At 54.9% G+C, this 27,941-nt stretch overlaps 2 protein-coding genes across 10 annotated transcripts in view; both read right to left on the reverse strand.

Moving 5' to 3' along the window:
* Window positions 1–16,445, reverse strand: part of LOC106731912 (uncharacterized) — a 67,436-nt gene extending 50,991 nt beyond the window's left edge. For 5 of the 6 annotated variants that reach the window (XM_075899005.1, XM_075899006.1, XM_075899001.1 and 2 more), the window contains exons 1-4: window positions 16,307–16,445; window positions 8,261–8,309; window positions 5,277–5,367; window positions 2,669–2,719 (exon numbers count right to left, since the gene is read on the reverse strand). The gene's annotated coding sequence lies outside the window, so the exon portion shown is untranslated. The remainder of the gene's footprint in view (window positions 1–2,668; window positions 2,720–5,276; window positions 5,368–8,260; window positions 8,310–16,306) is intronic. The other variant, XM_075899002.1, reaches the window with a different exon arrangement.
* Window positions 16,446–17,098: 653 nt separating this feature from the next.
* C16H8orf33 (chromosome 16 C8orf33 homolog) lies at window positions 17,099–27,520 on the reverse strand. 4 transcript variants are annotated; one of them, XM_075899013.1, is made up of 8 exons: window positions 27,296–27,520; window positions 25,749–25,812; window positions 24,158–24,248; window positions 22,284–22,421; window positions 21,020–21,723; window positions 19,981–20,071; window positions 19,683–19,829; window positions 17,099–19,533 (listed from the first exon to the last, which is right to left on the reverse strand). In XM_075899013.1, the coding sequence occupies exons 2-8, from the start codon at window positions 25,755–25,757 to the stop codon at window positions 19,319–19,321; spliced, it is 1,395 nt and encodes a 464-aa protein (XP_075755128.1). In that variant the 5' UTR covers window positions 25,758–25,812; window positions 27,296–27,520; the 3' UTR covers window positions 17,099–19,318. The 4 variants fall into 4 exon arrangements, with proteins under 4 accessions (XP_075755128.1, XP_075755130.1, XP_075755129.1 ...); XM_075899015.1 differs by lacking the exon at window positions 27,296–27,520 and adding an exon at window positions 26,446–26,693; XM_075899014.1 differs by lacking the exon at window positions 27,296–27,520 and adding an exon at window positions 26,091–26,693.
* Between the last annotated feature and the right edge of the window lie 421 nt (window positions 27,521–27,941).

Genomic DNA, 27,941 nt, shown 5'->3' on the forward strand with positions numbered 1-27,941 from the left:
CCCTGGGCAGGCAGCTCCTGAGAGCCCCTCCCCCCCAACTCCCCCCTCGGAGCCCCCCCAACTGCCCTGCGAGCCCCCCCAATTCCCCCCTCGGAGACCCCCCAACTGCCCTGCGAGCCCCCCCAACTCTCCCCTCGGAGACCCCCCAACTGCCTTGCGAGCCCCCCCAACTCCCCCCTCAGAGAGCCCACAACTGCCTTGCGAGCCCCCCCAACTCCCCCCTCAGAGAGCCCACAACTGCCTTGCGAGCCCCCCCAACTCCCGCCTCGGAGACCCCCCAACTGCCTTGCTAGCCCCCCCAACTCCCCCCTCGGAGACCCCCCAACTGCCCTGCAAGCCCCCCCAATTCCCCCCTCGGAGACCCCCCAACTGCCCTGCGAGCCCCCCCAACTCCCCCCTCAGAGAGCCCACAACTGCCCTGCGAGCCCCCCCCAACTCCCTCCTCGGAGACCCCCCAACTGCCCTGCAAGCCCCCCCAACTACCCCCTCAGAGAGCCCACAACTGCCCTGCGAGCCCCCCCAACTCTCCCCTCGGAGACCCCCCAACTGCCCTGTGAGCCCCCCCAACTCTCCCCTCGGAGACCCCCCCCAACTGCCCTGCGAGCCCCCCAACTCCCTCCTCGGAGATCCCCCCAACTCTCCCCTCGGAGCCCCCCCAACTGTCCTGCAAGCCCCCTCACGGCTTGCCCCTCAGAGACCCTCCAACTGCTCTGCGAGCCCCCCCAAGGCTCCCCCTTCAGAGACCCCACAACTGCCCTGCGAGCCCCCCCACGGCTCCCCCCTCAGAGCCCCCCACACAGCTTTCCCCTCGGAAACCCCACAACTGCCCTGCGAGCCCCCGACCCCCCCACGTGCCTCCTCTCAACCTCCCCCTACGAGCCCCCTCAATCCCCCACTTCATCCCAGACACCCCAATACCCTGCACAGTCGAGCAGTGAAGTGTCCCTGGTCTGTTTGCCAGAGGGGGTGGATCACCCGTGGGTTTTGCGCCCTCTGTCCGGTATAAAATTCAGAACACACCGGCCGTGGGTAATGGCCAGCGTTTTGTTTTTCCGGCCGGGCCCTGGCCGGAAGCCGGGTGGGGCCTGCTGTGGTTGTGTGCGGAAGCCGGGCGGTGCGGGGTTTGGTTTGCATGCCCGACACGCGTGTTCTTTTTTTGTTCTCAAACATTTTTAGCCTGCGTGTTCGGTATTTTTGGGAGAGCATCTGGCAGCCGGGGGCCGTGCTCCGGGCAGCCCCGGGAACGAGCTACGTTAGCACGAGGCGGGGCAGGAATGAAAGAGCTGGAATCGCCCCAGCTCTGGGCTTGGCCTGCCCCACTCTGCTCTCCAGTCGCCTGCGGGCAATTCCCAGCCTCCACTGGCACCAGCCAAGCCCACAGGGCCCGGCGTGCGAGGCGCTCTGCCTTCCCGGCCTGGGCCTCAGCTCAGCTCGAGCGGCCCCCCAGGACAGCCCCAAGGGGTACAGAGCACTGCTGAGCGGACCGGGGGGTCAGCAACAGGCCTTCCTCTCGTGTCATGGCGGCTGGGGCTGGGGCTGGGGCTGGGGGGCGGCTCTTCCTCCAGGAGAATCGCTCAGGGGGAGGCCCCCCATCTGCCAGCTTGGGGCGTAGCTCAGAGCGAAGGGGGGTCTATGGTGACCTCTGAGCACCGAGCCGCAAGCCCGGGTCTGCCACTGCCGCTGCTCCTAGGAGGAGCCCCGAAGGGGACGGGAAAGGGGACCCGCCTGCCCTGCCCCTGCCAGAGCCTGTGAGAGCTTTGGAAGCGCTGGCGGCGGAGGGGGGCAGCCTGGCACTCGCGGGAGCGCAGGGGCAGGTGCTGAAAGGCTCCCTGGGACCACAGCGCTGGGCAGGAACCCGGCTGTCAGCCGCTGCCCCAGGGCCTGCTGAGTCCAGACACCGCCCGCCGCGGGTCACCACGCGTCTCCCCCGGCGGCTCGGCCCCCTCCTCCCCCGGTCCAGCTTTGCCCTGGGTCACCGAGTCTTCCGGACTTGTGGGAACGGGCCCGGCTGGGAGCCGCTCGCTGCGCTGCCCCTCCCCACAGGGAGCCGGGGCACGTGGAGGGAAGGGGCCTGAATGTCCCGTAGCCGCAGCCCTGCTCCCCCGCCGCGCCCTGTGCGCTGACACGTCCCGGGGGCCTTTGGGCGATTCTGGCAAGGGAGATCGGTCCCGAGGGAGCCGCCCTAGCGGGGCCTGGCCACCGGGCCCCTCCCCCGAGAGCCCCCCAGCCAGCAATAAGGTCCCTGCTACTAGCCAGCTCCCTCCAGCACCCCTGGGAGTCCTTGAGCCAAAGGAACACGACACCCCCTCTCCCAGCTGCAGGCAAAGCGCGTTTCCCTGGTCCCACAGCCACGGTCCCGTCACCGCCCGCGGGAACCCACTTCCCCAGGCTCTGGTGGAGGCTCCTGTCTCTGCCCTGTGCCGGGGTCAGGGCAGGCCACCAGACGTCCCGGAGGCGGCCCCCCAGGCCCAGCCCACAGCAGGGAGACTGGAGCCACGGCAGCTTTCAGCGGCCCGGAAGCAGCCGGTTCTAGCCCTGGCTCATGCGGGAACATGGCGGGTTGAGGTGGCAGCCGCGTCCGTTACGGCGAGTCACGGGCAGGAAGCACTTTGCTGAGCCGAGTGCTCGGAGCTCTGCGAAGGCCACTGGGCTAATGAGAAACACTCACCCGGAGCCCCTCTAGAGCTTGTCAGCCTCAGGCTGAGGAGCCATGTCAGACCTGCAGGAACAAACCACAGTGAGGGCAGGAGGCAATTGGCACCAGCGGGGAGTAGGAGAGACGTGCTGGACGCCCGGAGAGCCCCACCATGCACACCTTGGGTAGCCGCTTCCCGCCTGAGCCGAGGGGAGATTTTATCTGGTGATTTGCCCGAGTTCCTACCCGCAGGCTCAGGGCCCCTTGCAGTCATGGGCCTCAGTTCTGACCATCCTGGAGTGATTGACACCAGTGTAATGACTCAGGGTGCCGACTGCATTTACACTGGTGCCACAGATCAGAGGCAAGTCCTGGTACTGCACATGCTGCAAGCAGCCACCCGCTCTACGTCCATATGACATGCACTGAGGCTACGTCTACGCCGCAGGCTCTTTGCACAAGAACAGACGTTCCCGCGCAAAACCTTGCAGAGCGTCTACACTGCACGCGCGTTCGTGCTCAAGTAAATGTACAGTCCAGCGTGGGAAACAGGGCTTCTTGCGCAAGAGTTAGCCCTCTCCCCACGAGGAATAAGCCCTCTTGCGCAAGAGCTCTTCCACAAGAGGCCAGTGGAGACAGGCAGCAGGGGCTTCTTGTGCAAGAAAGCCCATTGGCTAAAATGGCCATCAGAGCTTTCTTGTGCAAGACAGTGTCCACACTGCCACGGGCGCTCTTGTGCAAAAGCACATGGCAGTGTGGATGCACTCTTGTGCAAGAGCTTTTTGTGCAAGAAGCCTGCAGTGTAGATGTAGCCTCAATGTATTTTGTTACAAGATGCACAGTTCACACCTTTGGAATGATGGACAGACACTGGCTCACACAGTTAGAGCTGCGTGTACGCTAACGTCACATGGCTGGATCCCCACTGACGTCAGGAAACGATGCACACGTAGGTCTGGCCCAGGGCTTTATATATAGCCTAGAGATCAGACGCACGCACGATACCATGCACAAGAAAAGCACGAACCCAACAGTCACTGCGAGAACTCTTGCATGCTCTTAATGCTCACTCAATGCTAATGGTGCAGCCCGAATGTAAGAGTGAACTGTAACCTCCCCCAGGCATCTCGGATGGTTTCATGGCTCATGGAGCAGAGTGCAGAGGGGTTTTTAATTTCCCCATAACCATTAGGAATATCTTGGTCTCTACTCCCCCGATTTGCTGGAGAGCCAGCTAGACCGGCCTGTGCCCCTGGCCGAGACCTGGGTTGCTGCTGTCACATCCCGCACTAGAGAGGTCGGGATGTTGAGTCTCAGGTCAGTTCTTTGAGGGCTAGGAAAGCTGCCACCGTGATTTGACCCTTGAGATGTCATTCTCCATTGGCCTCGGCTGTCCTCCCCCCACGTGGCTTTAGAATCAGCCTCTCTCGCTGCTCCCCAGCGTGGGCGCTGTGTCTCCAACACAGCACAGACACTGCAGCACTGCTGTGGGTACAGACTCGGGGTGTGTCTAGACTACATGGCTCCGGCGCCGGAGCCACATAGATGAGCTTCTAGACATAGGGAAATGAAGTGGTGATTTCAATAACTGCCACTTCATTTCCATCAAAATGGCTCCGGGCTGTGCCGACAGCTGTTTGGGGGCACAGTGCGGTAGTCTGGACACTCCCTGGCCGACAAGGGAAGCCTCGTGGAATGAGGTTTACTGGGGCAGTTGACAAGGGCTTCCCTTGTCGACCGCGGAGCATCCAGACTGCAGCGCTGTGCCGCCACACAGCTGATCAGCACAGCGCGGAGCCATTTTGATGGAAACGAAGCGGCAATTATTTAAATCGCCGCTTCATTTCCCTTTCTCGAGTCCACTAATCTACATGGCTCCGTCGACGGAGCCTCTGTGCTGGTTACATGCTGTAAATCCAGAGGGCGTTTGCTGGGCTGGCGCTCGCTTTCCTGGCTTCAGAGGGGAGCCAAGTGAGTCTGTAACAGGAAAAAGGTAAAAAACAACCAAGAGTCTAGTAGCACCTTAAGGACCAACAAAGCCTGTCGATGGTTTTCCCTCCCGTGTGGTTAGTCTGGAAGGTGCGACTAGGCTAGTTGTTATTTTTTACGTTTTTTTCTAGCTTTTCTGGCATCTCCGAGGGTTGGTCCACACCCCTGCCGACGTCGATGTCTCCTACGTGGCTCGGGCGTGGACCCGCGCCAAACGACACGAGCCCTGGACACACCGGCCCTGCGTCAGCTCCTGCCTCTCTGGAGGCGGAGTAATGCTCCCTGCGGCCCAGCTCGCCTCCCCCAGGCAAAGGGGGAAGAGCCGTCAGCAGCAGAATGGGGAGTGAAGTGACACGTTCCTTGGTCTCGGTCCCGGCCTGGCTTTCTACCCCTGCCTGGCAGGTGTGGGCCAGACGCCCGTCCCACTTGCCTCAGGGAGCCTCCCTCACCACGGAGCGACCTCGTGACACGCCGTGTGGCGCTGCAACCCAACCGTCAGGCTGAGCCTCTGCCACTGCCCTGCCCCCGACTAGCGCCTGCTGGGGCTGCCGCGCAGCCAGTCCTGGCCACTTCGTCTCCTTTCCGCTGGTCCCACAAAGCAGCGTCTGAGCGTGGCAGCCACGGGCAACCCACCAAACCGAGCGAGCTTTACCACTGAGCCTCGTAGCGGCTCCTGGGGCCGGGCTGCTGCTGGCGTCTTCTCACACTCGGGTCTGTGTTCACGGTCTCCTGCACGGCCTGTTCTGGAAGCAGGAGACAGGGAAAGATCCAGCTCATAGACTCAGGCTTTAAGGCCAGAAGGGACCGTTATGATCATCTAGTCTGACCCCCTGCACAAGGCAGGCCACAGAATCTCACCCACCCACTACTCACCTATATCTCAGATACTGAAGTTCTCAAATGATGGTTCAAAGACCCCAAGATGCAGAGAATCCTCCCGCAAGTGACCCGTGCCCCATGCTACAGAGGAAGGCGAAAAACCTCCAGGGCCTCTGCCAATCTACCCCAGAGGAAAACTCCTTCCTGACCCCAAATATGGCGATCAGCTAAACCCTGAGCATGTGGGCAAGGCTCACCAGCCAGACACCCAGAAAAAAGTTCTCTATAGTAACTCCTATCATCCCACCATTGGCCTATTTACCGCTGATAATGAAAGGTCAATTAATTGCCAAGATCCTGTTATCTCATCAAACCATCCCCTTCATAAACCCATCTAGTTTAATCTTGAAACCAGATAGATCTTTTGCCCCCACTACTTCCCTTGGAAGGCCGTTCCAGAACCTCACTCCTCTAATGGTTAGAAACCTTCGTCTAATCTCAAGTCTAAACTTCCTACTAGCCAGCTTATATCCATTTGTTCTTGTGTCCACATTGGTATTGAGCTTAAATAATTCCTCTCCCTCCCTGGTATTTATCCCTCTAATCTATTTAAAGAGAGCAATCATGTCCCCCCTCAGCCTTCTTTTGGTTACGGGAAACAAGCCAAGCTCCTTGAGTCTCCTTTCATAAGACAGGTTTTCCATTCCTCGGATCATCCTAGTGGCCCTTCTTTGTACCTGTTCCAGTTTGAATTCATCCTTCTTAAACATGGGAGACCAGAACTGCCCACAGTATTCCAAATGGGGTCTCACCAATGCCTTGTATAATGGCACTAACACCTCCTTATCCCTACTGGAAATACCTCGCCTAATGCATCCCAAGACCGTATTAGCCTTTTTCACGGCCATGTCACAATGGTGGCTCATAGTCACCCTGTGATCGACCAGGACTCCAAGGTCCTTCTCCTCCTCCGTCACTTCCAACTGAGGTGTCCCCAGCTTATAACTACAATTCGTGTTATTAATCCCTAAATGCAGAACCGTACACTTCTCACTATTCCATTCCATCCTCTTGCTATCACTCCCATTTACAAGGTCATCCAGATGTCCCTGTGTGATACCCCGATCCCTTTCTGAACCAGCAATGCCTCCCGACTTCTATGGCTGATGAGCTCTGAGACCACCAGGTTAACCACTCCGGGGGCTAGCACTGGCGCGCCTGGCGTCCCTGCTGCCTGAGCCGAGCTCCGGCGAGCCCAGGGACCAGTCCTGGGGCTCCTTTATCAGTTCATTCAGTGACAGAGCAGCGGCCCTGGGGAGAGCCCTGCGCCACCCCTCTCCCCTCCGGCAGCACGGAAGGCTCTCCGCGGGTTCAGGCCCAATCACAGCCCACAGCCCCACTGGGCTCTCAGCTGCGTGGGAGCTACGGCTCGGCCCCCTCTCCTGGGCACTTTGGCCAGCACCGCCGCCCCACGGCACCCCTCTGCTGGCCTGTGCTGACCCCCCACAGCGAGGGAAGCACCCGAACTCGTTCCCAGGGCCGTGCCGAGCAACACGAAACAGACCCAGGCAAGGGACTTGGGCAAACCAAACTACTAAGCAGAGACGGTGGAGTTCCCCTCCTTCCCCATGTGCAGTCCGCACTGCCGGAGCCGATCGAATCAGGTTCACTGGACACACGCTGGGTCAGATTTGAGCTTTTCCTGCGGCGCCTGGGTGCATGGCTCATCGGCTAAGAAGGGAGGGAGCCCGGCTGGGGGAGTGCTTGCTAAGAACAAGATGGCAGGGGGCAGGAGGCGTCAGGAGGGGAAAGGTGAGTGAGGCAGAGTCACGCTGAATATGGGCGGCGTGGGGGGAGCTTGCTGCCCAAGGGCTGGTTCCTGCAAGGTAACCCAGCCAGTCCCTGCAATGCGCCGTGGCTGCATGCGCATCTGGCAACAGGGGTGAGAGACCAGGGCTGTGCGGGGGGCCTGTGCCAGCCAGTCGAGCTTTGCTGCACGCCAGGCACCGGGCCCTCAGCGACGAGCAGGGCTGGCCCGAGCCCCTTTGGTGCCCTGGGCCCAGGCGCGCGGTGCTGCTCCCAGGGCAGGGCGCGTGCAGGGCCCCGCAGCCGTGGGGGGAAGGGCGCTGCTGGCCGGCGCCGCGGGGATGCAGACGGGCCGGTGCTGCGGGAGCCGGGCACGCGGCTCCTGATGGCAGCTGGAAGGGACACCGTGCGCCCCTTACAGCTGCCATCAGGCGACCTGCGCAGCTGCCCAGCTCGCCCTGGTGACGAGATTGGCATCAAAGCGTTGGGGACCCGAGGGGACGAGGTCTCCCAGGTGCCCCGGGGTCAGGGTGCCGTGCCAACAGGTAACGGTCAGTTTCAGCGTGTTCCCAGGCACTGCCCAAGTCAGCTGCCGTACTGGCTCCCCAGAAGGCATCAGGAGAGGACGAGCCATGCGGAAAGGAAGTCAAGGGGCAGTGTGGACTACGCACTAAGAGTGCTGAGCGTGGCTGACCGGCGTGGCTAGGCTGGCTGCAGCGTGGATGGTATTAAGGGAGGGAAGAGGAAGCCCCGCCTTAGTTTCAATGTGCAGGAAGCGAATGCTCCCACCCTTCGCCCACCCCGACAGGACGGAGCCAGGACGGCCCTACTCAAGTTCAGGCCTTTCCTTCCTCCGGATTTACTGTCTCCCCAGGGAAATCTCGGCTCACTGAGCTGCAGCAGGACTCTGGGCAGCCGGTGTGGTCGGGCTGCTGCTCCCGCTGCATGCGCAGATGAGAGGACTCCAGCCAGCGTGGCCATGCCCGTGACGTCACTGTGCAGCCAACTCACCAATTTCAGCCAGGATGTTCCCGGGGCCTCCAGGATGAGCTGCCTTGTCCTGTTCAGAAACACACAAACCACACAACAAGACACATCAGCACGGCCGCCTTCTGGCCCACGCAGGGTTAACCCCCCCAGGCGAGTGCTGACCCCATTTTCGGTTCGCGAGAGGCGGTCTGGCTGCACAGGACTTCCTGGCCACAAGTAGGCTACGTCTAGACTACAGCCCGCTTTCGAAAGAGGGATGTAGATCAGACAGATCGAAATCGCAAACGAAGCCGGGATTTGAATTTCCCACGCTCCATTTGCATAATCGCGTCACGGCATTTTCAAAAAACGCTATGTCAAAAGTGAAACCGCCGTCCAGACGGGGTTCTTTCAAAAAGAAAGGCCTTTTTCGAAAGATCCTGCACTCCTCAAAACATGAGGTTTACAGCATCTTTCGAAATAGGGGTGTAGTTTAGCCGTACCCTAACAGTGCACACCAGGGGGCAGCTAGGCTGTGATAAAAACCCGCGGCTAATCGGGCTGCAAGGCGAGTCTGCGGGTGTTAGACAGCCAGGCCTCCTCTGGCGGCTTAGGGCAGGAAATGGGGGTCTGTCTACACTAGCCCCCTAGTTCGAACCAGGGTGGTTAATGTAGGCAATCGGAGTTGCAAATGAAGCCCGGGATTTGAATTTCCCGGGCTTCATTTGCATGTTGCCAGGCGCCGCCATTTTTAAATGTCCGCTAGTGCGGACTCCGTGCCCCGCGGCTACACGCGGCATGGACTAGGTAGTTCGGACTAGGCTTCCTATTCTGAACTTCCGTTACTTGAGGAGTAATGGTAGTTTGGAATAGGAAGCCTAGTCCGAACTACCTAGTTCATCCACGTGTAGCCGCGGGGCACGGAGTCCGCACTAGCGGACATTTAAAAATGGCGGCGCCTGGCAACATGCAAATGAAGCCCGGGAAATTCAAATCCCGGGCTTCATTTGCAACTCCGATTGCCTACATTAACCACCCTGGTTCGAACTAGGGGGGTAGTGTAGACAGACCCTGGTTGCCCTGTGAGGAGAGGTTGAGACTGGTAAAGCCCTCAAATCCCAGGGACAGCTGCGTTCCAGCCTCAGGCGTTGATGGCAATATCCATGGCTCGTTTTTGTGGATAGAGATGCAGATGTGGATACAAATTCTGTATCCACACAGGGCTCTAAAGACTGGGACTTTTAAGCTTGGAAAAGACTTGACTAATGGGGGCTATGACAGAGGTCTATAAAATCAGGACAGGGCCAGAGAAAGTAAATAAGGAAAAGTTATGACTTGTTCCCATTAAACAAGAACTAGGTGTCACCAAATGAAATTAATAAGTAGCAGGTTTAAATCAAACAAAAGGAAGTACTTTTTCACACAACACACAGTCAACCTGTGGAACTCCCTGCCAGAGGATGTTGTAAAGGCCAAGACTATAACAGGGTTTAAAAAAGAACTAACACATAACTGGAGGATAGGTCCATGGGTGGCTATTAGCCTGTTTGGGCAGAGATGGTGTCCCTGGCCTCAGTCAGAAGCTGGAAATAGGCGCCAAGGGATGGATCACTTGATAATTTACCTGTTCTGTTTATTCCCTGGCGCTGGCCACTGCTGGCAGACAGGACACTGGGCGGGATGGACCTTTGGTCTGACCCAGTGTGGCCGTGCTTGTGTTCTGATCTGTAGAATGGGTACAATGGATCCGCTGCCCATTGTAAAGTGCTTTCAGAGCTATGATAAAAGTGGTTGGTTTTAACTGGAGCAAGGACAATCTTTACTGGGTGGTCTGGATGGCATTGAGCCCACTGGTAATAGGCTGTGGAAATTCAATATAGCTTTGCCCTTCTGGACCAACTTCATCCTATCGTCTAGGGACGGCCTCTAGTCCTGCCACCTGCTTTCGGAGCCCTCTGTCGGTTGCTCTTTCGGTAAGAGCAGAGGGGAGGGAGGACTGCTTGCCATTCATGGCACACTCTAGCTGTGGCAGGAATCTCGTGTGAATCCCCCCCTTCTGTTTGTTTCCAGGTGCTGCTGGGAGCTAGCTGGTTGTTTGATGCCTCAGCCCTGGAGTCTGTATTTGGCACTAGCACAGAAAACACGCACCGACAATCTGGGACTGAACTGTGGGGGGGGGGGGGGGAGTTCAATTTCCCACCCCTTCTAAATGTCTCAAAGGGGCTCCTGGAGTAGGTGTTGCTGTTGCTCCTGCCGGTCCCCACTGCCCATCTCCACCTGCATGGTAGGTCTCTGGAGCTCTCCCTCCCTCCCACTCACCCGTGGAAGCAGCCGCTAGGCGAGAACCTAGAGCGTCCCGACGTCGGGCGCAGAAGGCTGGCTCAGCCTGGATGAGCCCTGGGAGATGGCGAACAGAGAGAGGCAAAATGCAGCAGGTGGTATAATTACAACTGACCTTCTCCCCGTCATTGGCGGAGACGGGACATGACATTCAGGTGACCTTGTGGGTTCCCGGCTTCCAAGGGCGCCTGCATTTCAGTAGCAGTTGTGTGGAATATCACGTTGGATGGGACTGGTGTAGCCTGACACTCCTGCAGGGCCTGGCTGTAACTAGAGTGCCCACGCAGAGACATCAGCCTTCCCTGGAGGAGCCTTAGACTCCTCTCTGGTGCTCCCAGAACGCGTGCGGGCCAGCCCCGCCCTGCCCCTGGCGCTCGTCCGGCAGGCACAGAGACTGGAAGAGGCAGAAAGTGAGGGCTGGCTCCAGAGCAGCAGCAGATGCGCTCAGGGGCTCTGCCAGTGACTTCACTAATGGGTCGCGACACTAACGTGGAGCCCTGTTTGGGACTTTAGAAACGCGCAGAAGGAGCAAACTCGGGAAGGAGGAGTCAGCGGGTCTTGCCAAGAGCAAAGATTTCACAGGAACATACAAGAAGCCAAAGTACCCGCCAAAGGGCCAGGTACACGGTCGGCGTTAAAGCCAGGACTCCAGGGCTGTGTCTAGACTGGCAAGTTTTTCCACAAAATCAGCTGCTTATGCAGAAAAACTTGCCAGCTGCCTACACTGGCCGCTTGAATTTCCGCAAGGACACTGCCGATCTCATGTAAGATCGTCAGTGTTCTTGCGGAAATACTGTGCTGCTCCCGTTCGGGCAAAAGCCCCCTTGCACAAATCATTTGCGCAGGAGGGCCAGTGTAGCCAGCACAGGACTGTTTTGTGCAAAAAAGCCCCGATGGCTAAAATGGCGATGGGGCGTTTTTGCGCAAAAGCGCGTCTAGATTGGCATGGACGCTTTTCTGGAAAAAGTGCTTTTGAGGAAAAGCGTCCTGCCAATCTAGATGCTCTTTTCCGAAAATGCTTTTAACAGAAAACTTTTCCGGAAAATCATGCCAGGCTAGACGTAGCCCAGGTGGAGGCAAATTCTGACTGAGGAAGAAGGGTGATGCCCGTCTAAAGGCACAGGCTCTGGCTCAGCCCCTGCTTGGAAAGAGCCTGCTCACATGTCTACTGCCTAAAGCAGCCCTCTCTAGCTCGGTGATGGCTCTCCCCTGCCCCTGCCCGTCTCCCTCTGGGACAGGGCGCTATTTCAAGGCCCTCTCGACTCCATCATCAGTTTTCACTGGCACTTCAGCTGCCTAGAGCCCAGAGCCAGATATACGACTAGCTGTAAATCTGTCACTGCGAGCGCTGACATAAACACTTCATTATTGCTGGGCGAGATTCCAGTCCGCTGCCCACCATTAGAGGGGAACTTGAAGCCTAGTTTGTCAAAACTGGGTTAATTTTCATTCGCTGGCTGAAACAACCTGCTATCTTGGTTTGACCTAGAATTCACCTTATATGTTCTTCCAGCCTGGAGCTTCTCTTCCCATCTGGCAGAAACAGCAAGGTCTACATGTTCAATACACCTGCTTAGTCCCTCATCGGCTCAGCCTACGAAACAAGCCTATTTTTGACAGCTACAGCTCTTGGGGTAGATCTAATTCCAGTATGAGTCCAATGATGAGACAAAAGACTAGCATAACCAAGGCAATGTCTCTTGGGAGCAAAATCTGGAAAGAAAGCTTGAGCTCTGTAGTTTCTTTTCTGGTGCACAACGGGGATAACTGAGACTCAGATTTTCAAATAGGCTCTTGGCTGGTGGATCTAGCAACTGGCCCTTCTACGTTCCCATCTTTGAAACATACTGCCCCCTATTTGACCATCAGACTTTGAATGTACGTCCTTTGCAGGCCACGCTGGCTTGTTCACTCTCTATTTTGCCTAATGGGGAGGTTGTTGAGTTTTATTCTGTAGACGAAGTCTATGCTACCTGACGTCAGTCATGAGAAGACAGACGTGTTGTTTTGACTTGCTATCCATGCAGCTAAAGGCGGCCAATTTCATAACAAGCAAAATAAAGTTAGCAGTGAGCCGTGACCAGGAGAAAACCAAAACGAGCAGCATTATTCACTGCTGGAAACCTGTGCCCTGCATTCGATAAGTGACCAGTGTTGGCGCTTGATTAAAAGTGTGAAGTCCGACAGCCCGTGGCACTGACGCCCTCTGGGTGTTCACCCAAAGGTCTGGCATGGACGGGACCAGTCTCATTACTAACGTTCTCCTTGGGCTCTGCAGAGATTGTGGCCAACTGGACCGAGACAGTAAACAGTCTCAGAAACACTGGCGGGTTGGACGCAAGAACCGCCAGTCACTCTCCACCTAGCGGCCTCTGGAGCAGGAACGCAGAGGCCAAAGGCTCCTTATCCCCTCTGTGGAACACAAGCACCCGCGTGGCTGGACTTTGGTTACTGCTGTTTACTTCCCTGGGAAAGAGTGTCGCAAACCAAAGAGCTGAGGGAAAGAGACACAAACTGTGGAGCTCCCCTCTCGTGCTAATGGCAAGGAGAGAACTATTACAGTGCACAGCAGGCACCCCTGGTTGTATTTATAGCATCGGCATGCTGGCATACAGACCCCCAAGGAGAGCAACCGCCACTCTGCCTCAGTGCTAATGCAACAGCCACAAGTTAGACATGAAGTTAAAATTCTTCCTCCAAATTAAAGCTGTATGAAAATGAAGGGAGGAAATTGGGGTGGGTGAATTTACTGGAAAGACCCCCCTGGAGCTGTGGGTCAGGCCAACAGTGCTGATATCCATGCCATGAGTCAGACTGCCCTCTCCCACAAGAAAACCCATGGATCCTGCATGTGGGGAGCAAAGATTCCCTTTGGGGCGTATCCAGAACACTATGACAACTGCTTACAGCAATGCCAATTTGTACCTAACAGGTTCTGTTCAAGAAATGCTTCTCAAGCTACAGTGATGCATGAACAGGAGTGTTGTGAGCCAGACACGAGAAGTCATTCTTCTGCTCTCCTCTGCTGTGATCAGGCCTCAGTTGGAGTACTGTGTCCAGTTCTGGGCACCGCATTTCAGGAAAGATGTGGGGAAATTGGAAAAGGTCCAGAGAAGAGCAACAAAATGATTAAAGGGCCAGAAAACATGACCTATGAGGGAAGAGAGAAGGATTTGGGTTTGTTTAGTTTGGAAAGGAGCAGACTGAGAGGGGAACATCAGCGCCGTTTTCAGGTATCTAAAAGGATGTTGCAAGGAAGAGGGAGAAAAATTGTTCTCCTTGACCTCTGAGGACAGGACAAGAAGCAACGGGCTTAAATTGCAGCACGGGAGGGAGGTTTAGGTTTGACATTAAAACCCTTCCTAACGGTCAAGGTGGTGAAACACTGGAATACGTTGCCGGGGAGGTTGTGGAATCTCCATCGCTGGAGATATTTCAGAGCAGATAGACACCTCTCGGGCATTATGCAGAAGGTGCTTGGTCCTGCCGTGAGGGCGGGGGACTGGACTTAATCTCTCAAAGCCCCTTCTAGTTCTATGATTCTATACAAGTGGCTTTGGTGCATCCACAGTGACTATTTTACAAATGGGATGATCAGCCACTTCACAGTTCTTACAACACTCAGGCTTTAGTAATGAAATGTTCCCCTTACTTAGAGCAGCTTCACTGGCTATGGCAATAGCAGAGTCATACGCTTTTACAAGTCCTCAATGTTACGACTGTGGCAATGGCCCAGACTTAAAGATCATCCATTATCAGATACCAGAAGTCAACAACAGCTGTTCTTGAAAGTTCCCAGCTTTCTTGGCATGCAAGACAGTCTGACAGGGGAGAAGGGACATCAGCAGAGAGAGCAGCTGAATACTGCCACTGGAGGGCCCAAGCTTTCCCACTGGCACTGCTAGAATCAGCCACATTGGAAACATGGAAATCTCGCCAGGAAGAGATGCATCCCCATCAAGCTGAGGCTTCTTGTGTCTGCGGAGGTGGCTGTTCCCGACATTAACACTGGAATTACACTGAAGGCTTCTGGCTAACCAAAAAAGCAACAGCCTGCTGGTTTTGGCCCTGTGCTCATTCCTTGTGAAGTCAACAGTAGTTTTGCCAGGTATGGCAGTTTAAGCTATTGACAAATGCTTATTCAGGTTGTAACTAGGGATGTAAAAATTAAAAAGCCCACTAACCATGTAACTGTTTCAATTGCACTGTTACACGGTTAAACGCTCCATCGGCCACTGGCCCCGGGGGCTCCTGGAGGTGGGGGGGAGATAGGGAAGTTTCTGCTATTTTAATGGACCATGCACGTCCCAAAACAAAAACATGGAGGTGATGTTCAGAGGCACACTAAACAGTTGTGTCAAGCGCCCCAAGACAGCCCCAAAAAGTGCTGATTTATGGCATTAAGATGGTGAAGAAAAATACTAGTTTTGGGACAAATGAAAGGAAGCCAGATACACAGTGTTTCTAAACTACAAAACCAGGATGACAGTATTTCTTTACACTCTCAATTGCTACAAACACGTCTATAAACAAATCCAATCCATCATTCCACTGGACAGGCCAGAGTACTTCAAATATAGATCTTTGCCATTTTCAATCTACAGACGAGGTAAAACCAATAGCATCGACTTCAAACCAATATAATATGCCAGGGAATTTGCTGTTATCTGAATGATTAGGTCTCTCGATACACGCTGCATGAAATAATCTCACATTTCGGATATCCTCAACCACTGCCTCTCTTCAGTCAGACTATTTTAATCCATAAATAGCCAATCTGTCTGCTGCTGACAACTGGGATTTAAAATAGGATTTCTTAGTCAGCTGCTCAGAGCCTAGCTAACTGAAAAGGCAGCCGCAGTGGTGACTCACAGCAAGGGAAGCCGGGAGCATCTCTTGCTGCTTTGACAAGAAATGGGATACAGAGATCAAGTGCCTGTCTACTCCTCGGGCACCAGGGACTCAGCTATTAGAAATATCCCCTCTCCCTCCCCCCCAAGGAAAGACTCTGTTATCTCACAAGCAGGGTATTGGCAATGGAAGACGTATGTCCCTCCCTCAACAGCTGCAAGCAGAGAGTAAGAGCTTTGCAAAACTGCCACAAAACTCTCTCAGCCCAAGCACAAAAACCTGACTTCGTGTGATGAGAACAATGATTTATAATGTATAAAGGTAAAGGATTTGTTCCCAATGCCTTCCAATAATTACTCGCCTACGGCAAGGTGCATTTTATACAACAGCATCTTTCATATTTTTACAAGTTAGGAGCCACTCCAAAGCAATAGGTATGATCACTGCACAGAAGGGCCAGGATATAATGGACATGATACCTGCACCAGGCAAGCATGGGTGTCAGCAGAGCATCTATATATGCTGGGCCAGATCCTCTGCTGGTTTAAATGGACACGAACACATTGAAGTCTAAGGAGTTTTGCAGACTTGTACCAGGTGAGGATCTGCTCCATTGTTTCTTAAAATAATAATAATAAAAAAAATCCTAGTTACTTCTATTGCTTAGCACATTCCAGACTAAAGTGGATTTACCAGCGTCATACACAGACACATGGGAAACATCTATGGGCAATACTCACTGCATGGAGCACAGGGACAGCTGTTGGAGCTTGTTGAAAATAGCATAAGGGAGTGTGTGTGCATGTCCCCTCCAACCCACCACTCCTATTGAGTCCTATTGGAAATATATCAACCGAGTGCTGACACGGACATTCTTGGGTGGCCTCACTCCATTACCTGACCCCTGTGCTGGCTAGATGGATGCGTGGAATGTCCCGGCCCCTGGCCCATTTCACAAGCTGCGTCAGGTGCTTTGTGATGGTGATGGGCTTCTGCCTTTGCTGTTTTCGGCTCATGGTGGGTTTCCCTTTTTCTAGCATCTCTGTCATACAAGATGCTGGTTAGCTTCTCCAGGGATTTCTCCATCTCTTCTTCCGTGTATTCCAGATGTTTGCCGGGGCCACTGGAATAATAGGTAGCTGGTGCCGGGGTGCTTGGTGTTTCTGTAACTTTCTTTGCTGCCTCCAAATCGGGGTCACGTCTCATTAAAATAAGCACCAAGATAAGCAAGAAGAGGCACAAGTAGACAACCCACACTTCTTCCATCTCGGCACTTAGATACTAGAAGACAGGTGCCTTAGCTAGACCTTAGGGAGAAAGAGTGAGATGCCTACCACCACAAGGGTTCAATGCAAAAGACTCACTGTTTTCACTGTCCAAGGGAAAGTTCTATTAAGAAGATGATCCAATAATTAAAGCACCCTGCTAATTTACCTAGAAAAAAAATTCAAAAACAAACAGAAATGTAAAGTAACTTAGCTTAAAAAGCTTCCTTCAGATGGAAAATACCAAGAAAGAAAATAGCATAAGCAGTAAACAGACAATAAAACAGATACTTTCTTCAAGAGAGAAAAATAAAATTTCTTCTACCCCTTGAATAAAACAGTTTCAGTGGAAAGTTACAAGCTCATGTCTTGAAACAGCTCTTTAGAGTCCTGAAACATCCATTTTTTTATTGGTTTCAAATGTTTAGCAGAAGCCTCTTACAGGTGGGAATACCTTCAGGGGAAGAGTCTCTCAAAGAATCCTAGGGCAGGAACTTTGCAGCCAGAGTTTCTATGTGAAATCAAGTAGCCCAAGTCCAATTCTTCCTTAGTGTCTGAATATTAAGTCTTTTCTTTGATTATGTCTCAATCAAGTATTATTTCCTTTGCTCTTGTTTTAATTAAACATCAAGGCTTTTTTTGTTTGATTAAAAATAATTCAGGGTTCATTTTTCATTGAAGATACAAAATATTTTATCCCTCAGTGGTTGGTAAGTGCAGGTTCTTCTCCTCTCTTGACTGCTATTTAAAAAAAAAGATGAAATAAGCGTAGTGAATGCTACGCAAACTGTTACTTTAGATAAAGATCCGGGGGGTGGGGGTGTGACTTCAGGTGGCTTCTCTCTCCGCTGGCCCTGGGATGACGGAGGTGGTGGCTGGAACTCCAGATAATCCCAGCTGCACCCAGCTTTGCAGGGAGCCCAAGATCCTCTGCTGAGTGTTCTTCAATGTCTAAGCAGGGAGATGCTCTGCTGGCCTACCTGATCACTTCATGCACCGCAGTTCCCTCCTTCAACCAATCCGGGAAGAAGCAGAGGGACTGCCTGGCCAATCAGCTCTTAGCATTGGGTCTCACGCCCAAAATGGCACTGAGAAAAGGAGCTGTCAGCACTGGACCAATCAGGGAGCAGGGAAAGCTCTCGGGGACCTGACTGGAATGGGACTGTGTGCCAGACCCCTTGCTGGGATCTCATTACAGAGGAAAGTGCCAAGCCTGGAGGGGCGGGCTGAGCTCAGGCCTCAGCTGCCTTTGCCACACAACTCTCCTCAGCTCAACGACCGGCAAACCCAACTCAACTGCTTTGTTTCCAGCCCTGCTCCCTCAGCTGGAAGAGCACGCCGGCACTGCCGCCGGGCGCCGACTCAACACAGCGGCAGAGGCCCGCCCCCGGGTACCAGCAACTTCCTTGGGTGGTTTCTGGTGGGTGCAGAGCAGGGTGTGGCCGGGGTGAGTGGGGCCTGCAGCAGGGAGAGGAGGCTGGCCCGGGTCCTGAGCCCCCCTAGGGACCTCTCTGCTGGTGGCATCTGACTCCTATGATGAAAACCAACAGCGGGATCGCCATGGAGGAGAATTTGTCATTAGCTTGGACACATGCTGGGGCGGGGGGATCACAAATACCACGGCTTTCATTTATTATAGCGCAAGCTACTGCGCTGTACTTGGCATCCATGTCTGGTAGGTGCACGTCGAAAACATCCAGAACGCTCAGGAAATGGTATTTTATCATTAACAGCTCGATGAACTGTGATCGCCCGAAGATTTTTATTTCAGTCGGTCTCTGCTGGGCTCTTCCATGTTCTCTCACACCCACCCAAGCCCCGCCACGGAGCAGACTCGCTTCTGGGGAGAGAGAGCCAGGCACGGCCAGGCACTGGCTGCTCAAAAGGAAAGCTTCTTTTTCCAAGAGTGACTGTGCTTCCTGCACAGAGCTCCCACTCCCCATCTGGCCCGGAGAGCAACGAACCAAACTCAACTCCTGTCTTCTCTGGTGGTGCCAGGTGCTGCCCCATGAGCACTGGGCTGGCTTAGGTTCATCTGAAGGGTTCTTTTCTCAGGCTACACTCCAAGCGGCCAATGGTCTGTGGGTCCCCCACTTGGAGCAATGCTGAATCTTTGCACGCTGCAGGGGATGTGACACCAACACTGACCAGCATCTGTGAACCCTCGACCCACATGATCCATTCACGCCGAACACAGAAAACAACCATTCCATTGTGTAATGCACCAGTGCTTCTTCCTGCTGCCTCCTTCATTCACGCCCAGAAACCTGGATCCTCTTGTTAACATGCTTCTGACTGTACCTGTCTCCTCCTTCCCACCAGAACTGATTTGCGGTATTAGAAGCAAAGGCGGGGACAAAATCTCCCTTTCACCAAAAGATTATCCCATGAAATGGCCATGAAGATAAAAGAAACGCAAGTCCACCTCTTTCCAGCCCGATCACTGGCAAAGGCACTTCCTTCAGGGGGCTGAGGCCAGCCACAGACTGAGCTGTTCCGAACACTTGATGTAAGGCAAGCTTTCCACCGTGAACCTGTGCACGCTTCCCACCGCACGACCCTTTTCCCCGCTCACTCCCTTTCACCCCTTCAGACATACAGGCGTTGGGAACCAAGCAAAGACAAGAGACGCTCAGGGGCTTTCCTAAAAGAAGTTAAAGCGGAATTCCTCTTGGCAAGTGGGGAATACGAACGAGCTTGTGCCAGAGGCCTGGGAGGGCTCTGCACGGCTGGGAGGGTGAGAAGGGGATCCAGCAGCGCTTGGGCTTTTCCGGGAAGCCTCTGAACGCCTCCTGAAGATGTGGCTGCTCCTTCTGCGGGCGTTCTCCCGCACCTCCGTGACCTCAGCAGACTTGGCAGCTTCCAGAGGGGAAGAGAAAGACAGAAAGAAAACCATGAAGGCTTCTCAGGCACCAGAATCCCATTCTCTAGGGCAGCCAGGCCACGGAGGGATCAATACTCCTGCTCCCTTTTGTCAGGCCTGGCCCTTGCGTCAGCCTGCCTCTTACCTGCCTGCATGAGCTTCAGCTGCTTCTGCCTCTCCTCCTCCATCTTCTTCCTGTAGTCTCCGAACATGGCTCGCATGACCTGGCGCTTCTTCGCCAGCACGGCCTTGTCACTGCGCAGGGTCTTGATGGCACGGTAAGCTTCTTCAGCTGAAGCATTGCAAAAGGGAGACAAGCGCGCGCACACACACGCACACGCACACACACACACAAAGTAAACGTCTTGCTTTGCTCTTTCCCTGCACCCCTGCTCCTGCCTCCCTTCCCCTCCCTCCCCCCCCTGGTTTACTCACTCACTCACCCTGCTTTGGAGTAGATTTGTGTGTCCTCAGGCCAAGCTCCAGCTGTTCCACACACCAGTCCACTTCTCTCCACAGCTGTTCATCTGACTGCTGCATAAAACAGAACACGGGAGAGGAGGGAAATAAACAGGCCAAAAATGAAAGCCGTGCCCACCTGGGGGCCCGACGCCTCTGCGACAGGGAAAGGACGGTGGGGCTTTTTGCCTCAGGCTGGTCTGGGGCAGTAGTTGCTGAGATTCATCTTCGGAGGTGAGTTTGTGGGTCTCAGTCCAGTTCCTAGTGGACAGCTGCCCACCTCACACAAACCCTGCAGCTGCCTCTCAGCCGAGAGCCCGACAACTGAACGGCCACAGACAATGACGCCTCCTCCCTCACACTCTGGGGCACAGACGCTGAGTGAGGGAGGAAACTCACACGGCAACTTCTTGTGTTGCAGCCTTCACGTTCCAGAGCTGCCAGCGTGGGACCACTCAGGACACCTCAATTCACTGACATTTTAAAGAAAAACGTAACGGAGACTAGAGACTTCAGCGCAGCATTAGCTGATGGCCAGGCGGACTTGAACGATCCCTTAACACAGGACTCACAGCGGTTGGTACCTTCAACCTCTTTCTGTGCCATGAACAACCTAGGGACAGGCACTGGGACACAGGAGGCCTCCAGGACTCTGTTCCTGGCTCTAGTCTTGGTCTTAGCCAGTTCAGTGACCCTCTCTGCACCTCAATCCCACCGTTGGTGCAGTGGGGTGCTGCAAGGCCTCGTTCTGTGTCTGCAAAGTGCTCCCAGGCGCCCAGGCATGGCTCTAGGGAAGGGCAAAGCAACATCAACTTGAGCCACCGAGTCCACCCCCACTGGTTAGGTTTCCGGCCACAATGAAACCCTAATGGGCTAAGCTGCATAAAACAGAACAGGGTTCAGATCCGGTCCCACCCGTGCCCCCCCCCAGAGTTAGACCCCCCCCCGCATACATTCCAAGGGCAGCCTGCAGCCTGCACAGTGAGTTAGGTTTGTTTATTAGCCAGGAATCCATTTTCGTACCTGCGAGGTCTTGTCCGTGTCTTCACAACCACTGGCTCCCACCTTCACCTTCCTGTTGACCTCAGCTTCTGCCATCTCCTTCTTACTATTGGACGGCTTCTTCTTCTTCTTCTTCTTCTTCTTGGGTGCTCCAGCTGCTGCTGCCTTCCCTGCTCCCACCTCATCGACAGGGGCAAGCTCTGGTTTTTGGGTCTCGGAAATGGGGATCTCTTTCCCTGATCCTCCACCCACACTGCCCATGGCCTCAGGCTTAGCAGGGTCTAACAAAGTTGAATGCTTCATTGGTCCTGCAGATGATATGTCACCTGATCTCATGTCTTCTGCTAGACTCTCCACTCTTTGGACTGGAACAACACATGGCATCATGGGGCCGTCTTTATCCGGGATGACAAAATTGAAAGCAAACTTGGGCTCTTGTCCAGGGGTGGATAAGTTCAACCCTCCACTCCAACCTTCCAGTTTTGAGGAACGTGCACGGGTGGGCCTCTGTTCGGAGCCACCTACCCCCTGGCCCTCTTCCAAAGTTGCGTCGGTTGCTTGTGGATCCCTCTCAGAAAGTGCAAAGTTGAACTGGAAGCTGTTATCAGATGGCGCAAACCAGTTAATTATTGATTCAGAGGTCTGTCCAGATCGCTTCCGATACACCACGCTCCCTGAAGCCTGCGCATTCCCTTGCTGTATCTGCGCTTTCCCAGGTTTCATGGCTAGAGAGAAGAGGAAGATTTGCATCTCTATCAATTCTCTGATTTCTTCCCATGCTGGTGCCACATTTAGAACCATTCACTTCTGTAAGAAACACCCAGCCCGTGTGTATGCAGAATGCGATCGTGAGCTTTGGTTCTGCTATTTCACTGGCACCAGCAAGGGACTGCGGGTTCAGCAGAGCTAGCTCGGTCTCCACTGCCACATGGGACTGCCGCACACACAGAGAGACTGGGGGACACACTCCCCCACGGATCCCATCCGCCCTGCTCAGGGCCACGGTAGGCCTTATTCCCGCTGCCGCTAATAGCACTTCCCACATTACGCACTTCTCCTTAACACTGGGCCCCACCCCACAGCGACGCCACAAAGTTTCAGTCTTTACTTCAGCCCTGGGCTAACACGTGCTTCCAGGCCCCTGCACCCGAACGGCTTCTGACTGGCCCTGTAAAGAACAGGGCGGGGGGAGAAGGGTTACTCCTCATGGGAATGACTGGATGAGAAGCTTCAAGAAAGACCATTTGCTAACACCTGGACACCACATCAGAGGAACCAGCCTCACCTGCCTTCTCCACCCTCTTCCGCTCCTCGGCCATCTTCAGTCGGTAATCCCCGAACACGTGGCTCATCACCTGCCGCTTCTTCACAAAGGGAGCCTTGTGGGAGCGCAGGATCCTGAGGACGCGCTGCGTCTCCTCTGCTGCGTTCCACAAGCCGACCGACACAAAGAGAACAAACACATCACAGCGGGTCCCACACGCTACTTAGAGCAGAGCAAGGTCTCCAAGTGCCCAGTTGCTACTCTCTGGCTGCACGAAGACTGGAACGGCTGCCGGTCGCGGCCCTGGGACACCACCTACAGAATTAGCCCCTTCTCAGTGGCTTCAGGCTCTGTACAAATGGACGCAACACCATGCGATGCTTCCGGGGGAGGAAGCGAATTCCTATGTGCTCGTTGTTACTGCACACATCTCTATCCCACCTGTCCTTGGCAGGTGGCTCTATCTTCAGGGTACTTGTGTGACCAACAACACACGGAGCAATGCTCTCCTACAGAAAAGGCACAGCTCATGCTTCTGCATAAGCCAGTGGCTGCAGGGTCCAGGAAGGAATTTTGGATCCTCATGTGCACCATGACACACTCAGCCAGATGCCTCACAAAGTGGTCTCTGCCGGGGGCATGATATTGGGCACGGTGCTTGTCCTGAATAGCTGGGAATCGGGATGGGCACAGTTCCACTCCCGAAGTGTCCCTGAATACTCCTGAAGCCAGGATTCTAATGGGCAGCAAAGTTTCTCTTTGACATGATTTCCTCTTTTCCCAGGTGTGACAGGCTGGGGAAGGGTTAACCCTCCTTTGGGGCTGAGGAAGCCACGCCCTACTGGGCATGCTTCAGACGTGTACGCTCAGCTCAGCTGGGGCTGGCCATCAGGGAGGAGGGCTCCATGCCGCTGGCTCCAGCCAAGGGTCAGCTGAAGCTGGAGACGCTGCGAGCCAGGCAGGTGCCGAGAGCCAGGGAGGCCCTGCAGAGCTTGTGGTGGCTGCGGAACGCCCAGGGTGCAGCAATGGGAACGACAGCACAAAGCAGGGCTGGGGCACTGCGGCAGAGGCGTGGTTAGTGAACTGGAATTTTGAGTCAGCGTGATTTGGACAGAACCTCACCACCTGGGCTGCCACGCCCTTTCCCGTGCATGGGGGCTCCCTTCCCAACTGAGACCACTCTGCCACTAGACCTTACTGCCCGCTACGAGGAGTGCATCTATGGACTCTGGCCACTAGGCCTCACAGCCCTGACAACGGAGGCAAAGCTACTGTCTCTGGCTATTGAGCCACACTGCCCAGCTATTCAGGACAAGCACAACTGAAGAGAGGTGGGAGCACTGGGCTCTGCATTGGATGGGTCTCCCTCACCCTTGTCACACGGGCAACGAGGAACATGCTTAAAAAATAAAGCGACACCTATTTGAGGGGCATCCCTGTTGATCTGCGCAGCGGCAGCCACTGGACAGTGCAGGACTGCATCTCAGCTGAAGCATCAGCGGCAGAGTAAGAGTGATTGAAGCCCCCTGAGGGGTGAAACCGCTGTTGGAGCTGCAAGGCCTTGCAGAAAGCCTGAAGGAGAGGGTCGAAACATACGCGGAGGGGCACGGCTAAGGGGAAGGGAGGAATGAGGCAGAGGGGCTAAAAGGCCAATGAGGAGAGAAGAAACAATGCACGAGGAAGGAAAGCCCAGCTCACAGGAGTAAGTGAGGTGAGGCAGATAGAGTCTAAAGTGGAACAGACGTTAAATAAGGCCCAAAGGTTTCGCTACATTTCAAATTTAGAAGGAATCTCAATTACGATTCAATAGACAGAGCTATTAGAATGGCTTCTGGGTGAACTAAACCAGCACAGAGCTTAGACTTTAGGCAGAAAACGTGAGCGGGGCAACGTACCTTGTTCTGGGGTTGGACCGAGACGCAGGAGGCCTGTTTCCAGCTGCAAAATACACCACTCCAGCTCATCGCGGAATGTCCCTTGGGGAGCCTGGAATATCGGGAAGGGCACACCTAGTTATTCCTGAAGTGAGGGGTGCAGGTGCACCAACCTCACACCCTTCCAGTGGACCCCATAAATGGTTGTTCTAAAACGCTCTGGCCTGAGCTACGATAAGAGGGTCACAATGGTTCCATCTGGCCTTCAATATCCGGAACGCTGCACGTCAGTTGCAGAGCAATGGAGGATAAAAGGACTATGGGCCTGTATTAATCCAGGCTCAATGGTGGGGTGGTGGTGGTGGTTTGTGGTTAAGTTGTTTGACGCCTATTGATGAGGCCGCTAGATCATAGAAGTTAGTGACAGAAAAGATGTGTCAGCTGACTGTCATGCAGTGCATTTCCATGCGGTGAGGACTTTCCCAGTTTGATGCCCTATTTAATTTAAAGGTCCTACGTAATGGGGTTCCCACCAATCATCTTTGCAAAACAGTCTCCAGCCTAACAGATCTCTCAGTTAGGAGATTATCTCCTTTGTAATAACTTGTACCCCATCCCCACCCAACCTCTCTTGGTTGCATTACCTCATCTGTTTCTGATACAATAGAAAGGCTGGGTATGTCAAACAAAACCAAACAGATACACCTGAACATACATAAATGAGCTACACTGAACAAGCAGAGCACTCCCAAATCCCAAAAGAGGGGCAAGGTTTTCAAAACTGACTGATCATTTTGGGGGCTCAACCTGAGGTACCTCTAGGGGCCCTGAATTCAAGAGGGTGGGAACCCATCACTGTCTGAAAATCAGACCTCTTTAAGGTGTCTCAAGTTGGGCTCACAAAATCACTAGTTAGGTTTAAAACTCTGGCCCGGATTCTTCCTTCATTCCTACCAGAGTGATAAATCTTAGGGCTGACGCTACGTGATTTCCAAGCTTTCACACGATCACAGAGGCTTAGGCTTGGAAGAGACCTTGGGAACTCACCTAGTCCAACCCCGCGCTCAAAGCAGGCCCATGCCCAATTAATAAATTCCTCAAGATTATACCATAGGGAAAAGCTGAAATGAAAATAATTTGTGTAGGTTTAAAGGTGCTAGTTTAAAGAAGAATTGGAAATGATCTTGGTCCCTCTTTAATTTTCTGAAAGATTTTGAATTAGTTTCATTTTGCAATCACCACCTTTTTACCTGTAAGTGGGCAGGGGCTGGACTCGATGACTTCCGGAGGTCTCGTCCTGCCCTAGGAGTCTATGATACCTGAATGTCCTATTGGCAGCCAAGTACTGACCTTTGAAGAATCTGTTCCATTGCATTTATCACCACAAACACAAGAGAGCTTTTAAAAAAGCCCTGACAACACATCAAGCGATGGACACACAGCAGGCCTGCTCATGTGGTGAACGGGGGGAGCTTTAAGGAGGCAAGACAATGCATGGCAACCTCTGCACAGGGCAGCAGGAAGACACCTTGAAAGATCAGGGCAGTGGCAGCCTTAGTTGTATCAATCAACTTGCATGCGGAAAGCAGAGGAGAGTGCACCGAGCGATTACCTCTTCCATTAGGACAGCTGCCTGGCTGAGGCTCAGCTCTGGAATCCTACCTGGCTCCTACGACCTAGAAGCATGAGACAATGAGTGAGCGCGCATCAAAGCCGACACTGGAAGCGCCCACGGGAACGCTTCCAAGTAACATCTCGGGGGTGAAAGGAGCATGGCCGCTCTGCCTCAGAGCTCTTTTGGAAAGCTCCTTCCTGTGGGTGATTTCGAAGGGCGGGAGACAAGAAGGGGCTACATACATGTCCTGTGGAGCAGTGTTTCCCAACCTTAGTATATAGAACCCCTTTTAAACAAAATTGTAAGTACCCCCAGTACCTACAGGTTTCAGACACGCACCCTTTGTTCTACCGTTGCCACACATTTGTTTAAACAACTTCATCATAGCTGGGCAGGCGATGCCATTTTTGGGTGTAAAAAGTACAAAAATACTAAACACTTAAACATTCCGTTTTCTCCAGATTTCAGTTGTGTTGACGTGCCCCCCCCAGCCGTCTCTCAAGTACCCCTAGGGTACTCGCACCACTGGTTGAGAAACACTGCTCTAGAGGCCACGCAGGAGCAAAGGGCTGAGCTTTCCACTGGTGCTCCATCGCCAAGACGCCAGCTCCTTCAGCCACCAACAGGAGTCACCGGGGGGATGCTCACTAGGGATGTAACAGTGCAGCCGATTAACCGATTAGCAAAAGCTTACAGGTTAATGCCATAGACGATGCACATTCCTTCCCCCGGGACAGTGCATGTGTTCAGCAGCCCGCCCCGCTCCCTGCTGCGCCTAGATACTGGCCACGACCCGGAAGGGTTTCCCGAGGTTACTCGACCCTCCCGTTACCGACACGTCCCACCCCGACCCCTCGGGCAACGGCCACTGAGGCTGAAAGCGGGACCTGGCTCCTCTCCGCGCTGGGGCTGGGATCTGGGGGCGGGGCTGTAGAGGGATGGGGGGGGCTGGGATCTGGGGGCGGGGCTGTAGAGGGCTGGGGGGGCTGGGGCTGGGATCTGGGGGCGGGGCTGTAGAGGGATGGGGGGGGCTGGGATCTGGGGGCGGGGCTGTAGAGGGCTGGGGGGGCTGGGGCTGGGATCTGGGGGCGGGGCTGTAGAGGGATGGGGGGGGCTGGGATCTGGGGGCGGGGCTGTAGAGGGCTGGGGGGGCTGGGGCTGGGATCTGGGGGCGGGGCTGTAGAGGGATGGGGGGGCTGGGATCTGGGGGCGGGGCTGTAGAGGGATGGGGGGGCTGGGATCTGGGGGCGGGGCTGTAGAGGGATGGGGGGGCTGGGATCTGGGGGCGGGGCTGTAGAGGGATGGGGGGGCTGGGGCTGGGATCTGGGGGCGGGGCTGTAGAGGGATGGGGGGCTGGGATCTGGGGGCGGGGCTGCAGAGGGATCGGGGGGGGCTGTAGAGGGATGGGGGGGCTGGGATCTGGGGGCGGGGCTGCAGAGGGATCGGGGGGGGGGCTCTGCACCCGGTCGCCCCCCACGTGCTGCGCGCGCTGCTGGGCTCCAACCGGGACAGCCCCGCCCTCCCGCAGCGACCGCGCGCCTCACCTCTCGGTCACGTGGGGTCGGTCCGGCCCCGAATTCCTTCCCCGCCGCGCTGCTGCCCCGCCCCCTGGTTCCGCCGCGCGCCGTGTCCGGGCGGAGCAGCCTCCGGCAGCGCTTCCCCCGCCCAACTCGGGAGCAGCCGCCGGGGCAGGAGCCGCCTCCCGTGGGGCCCGTAAGCGGAGCAAAAGGAGCCGCGCTAGGTGGGGTGCCGGCTTTCATATTGCACAACCCCCCGCCCCCTCCTTGCACTGCATCCCCCTCTGCATTGCATCCCCCTCCTTCCACTGCATGCTCCCCCTCTCTGCATCCCTCTCCTTTCACTGCATCCCCCTCTGCATTGCATGCTCCCCCCCTGCATCCCCCTCCTCCCACTGCATGCTCCTCCTCTCTGCATCCCTCTCCTTCCACTGCATCCCCCTCTCTGCATTGCATGCTCCCCCCTCTGCATCCCCCTCCTTCAACTGCATATCAACTGCTCAGTGTAACACCCACAAAGCTTTACACCTAGTTGGGAAGGAACTAGTCAAGCTGAATGGCCCCAGAAAATACACAACTCACTGTGGACCAAGGACAAGACTAGCCACACTTGATGGACTTTCCCGAGGACATTCTAGCTAGAATACGGGTACTGGGCTGAGATAGAGGACTC

Source organism: Pelodiscus sinensis, chromosome 16, assembly GCF_049634645.1.
Source record: "Pelodiscus sinensis isolate JC-2024 chromosome 16, ASM4963464v1, whole genome shotgun sequence".
NCBI lineage: Eukaryota > Metazoa > Chordata > Testudines > Trionychidae > Pelodiscus > Pelodiscus sinensis.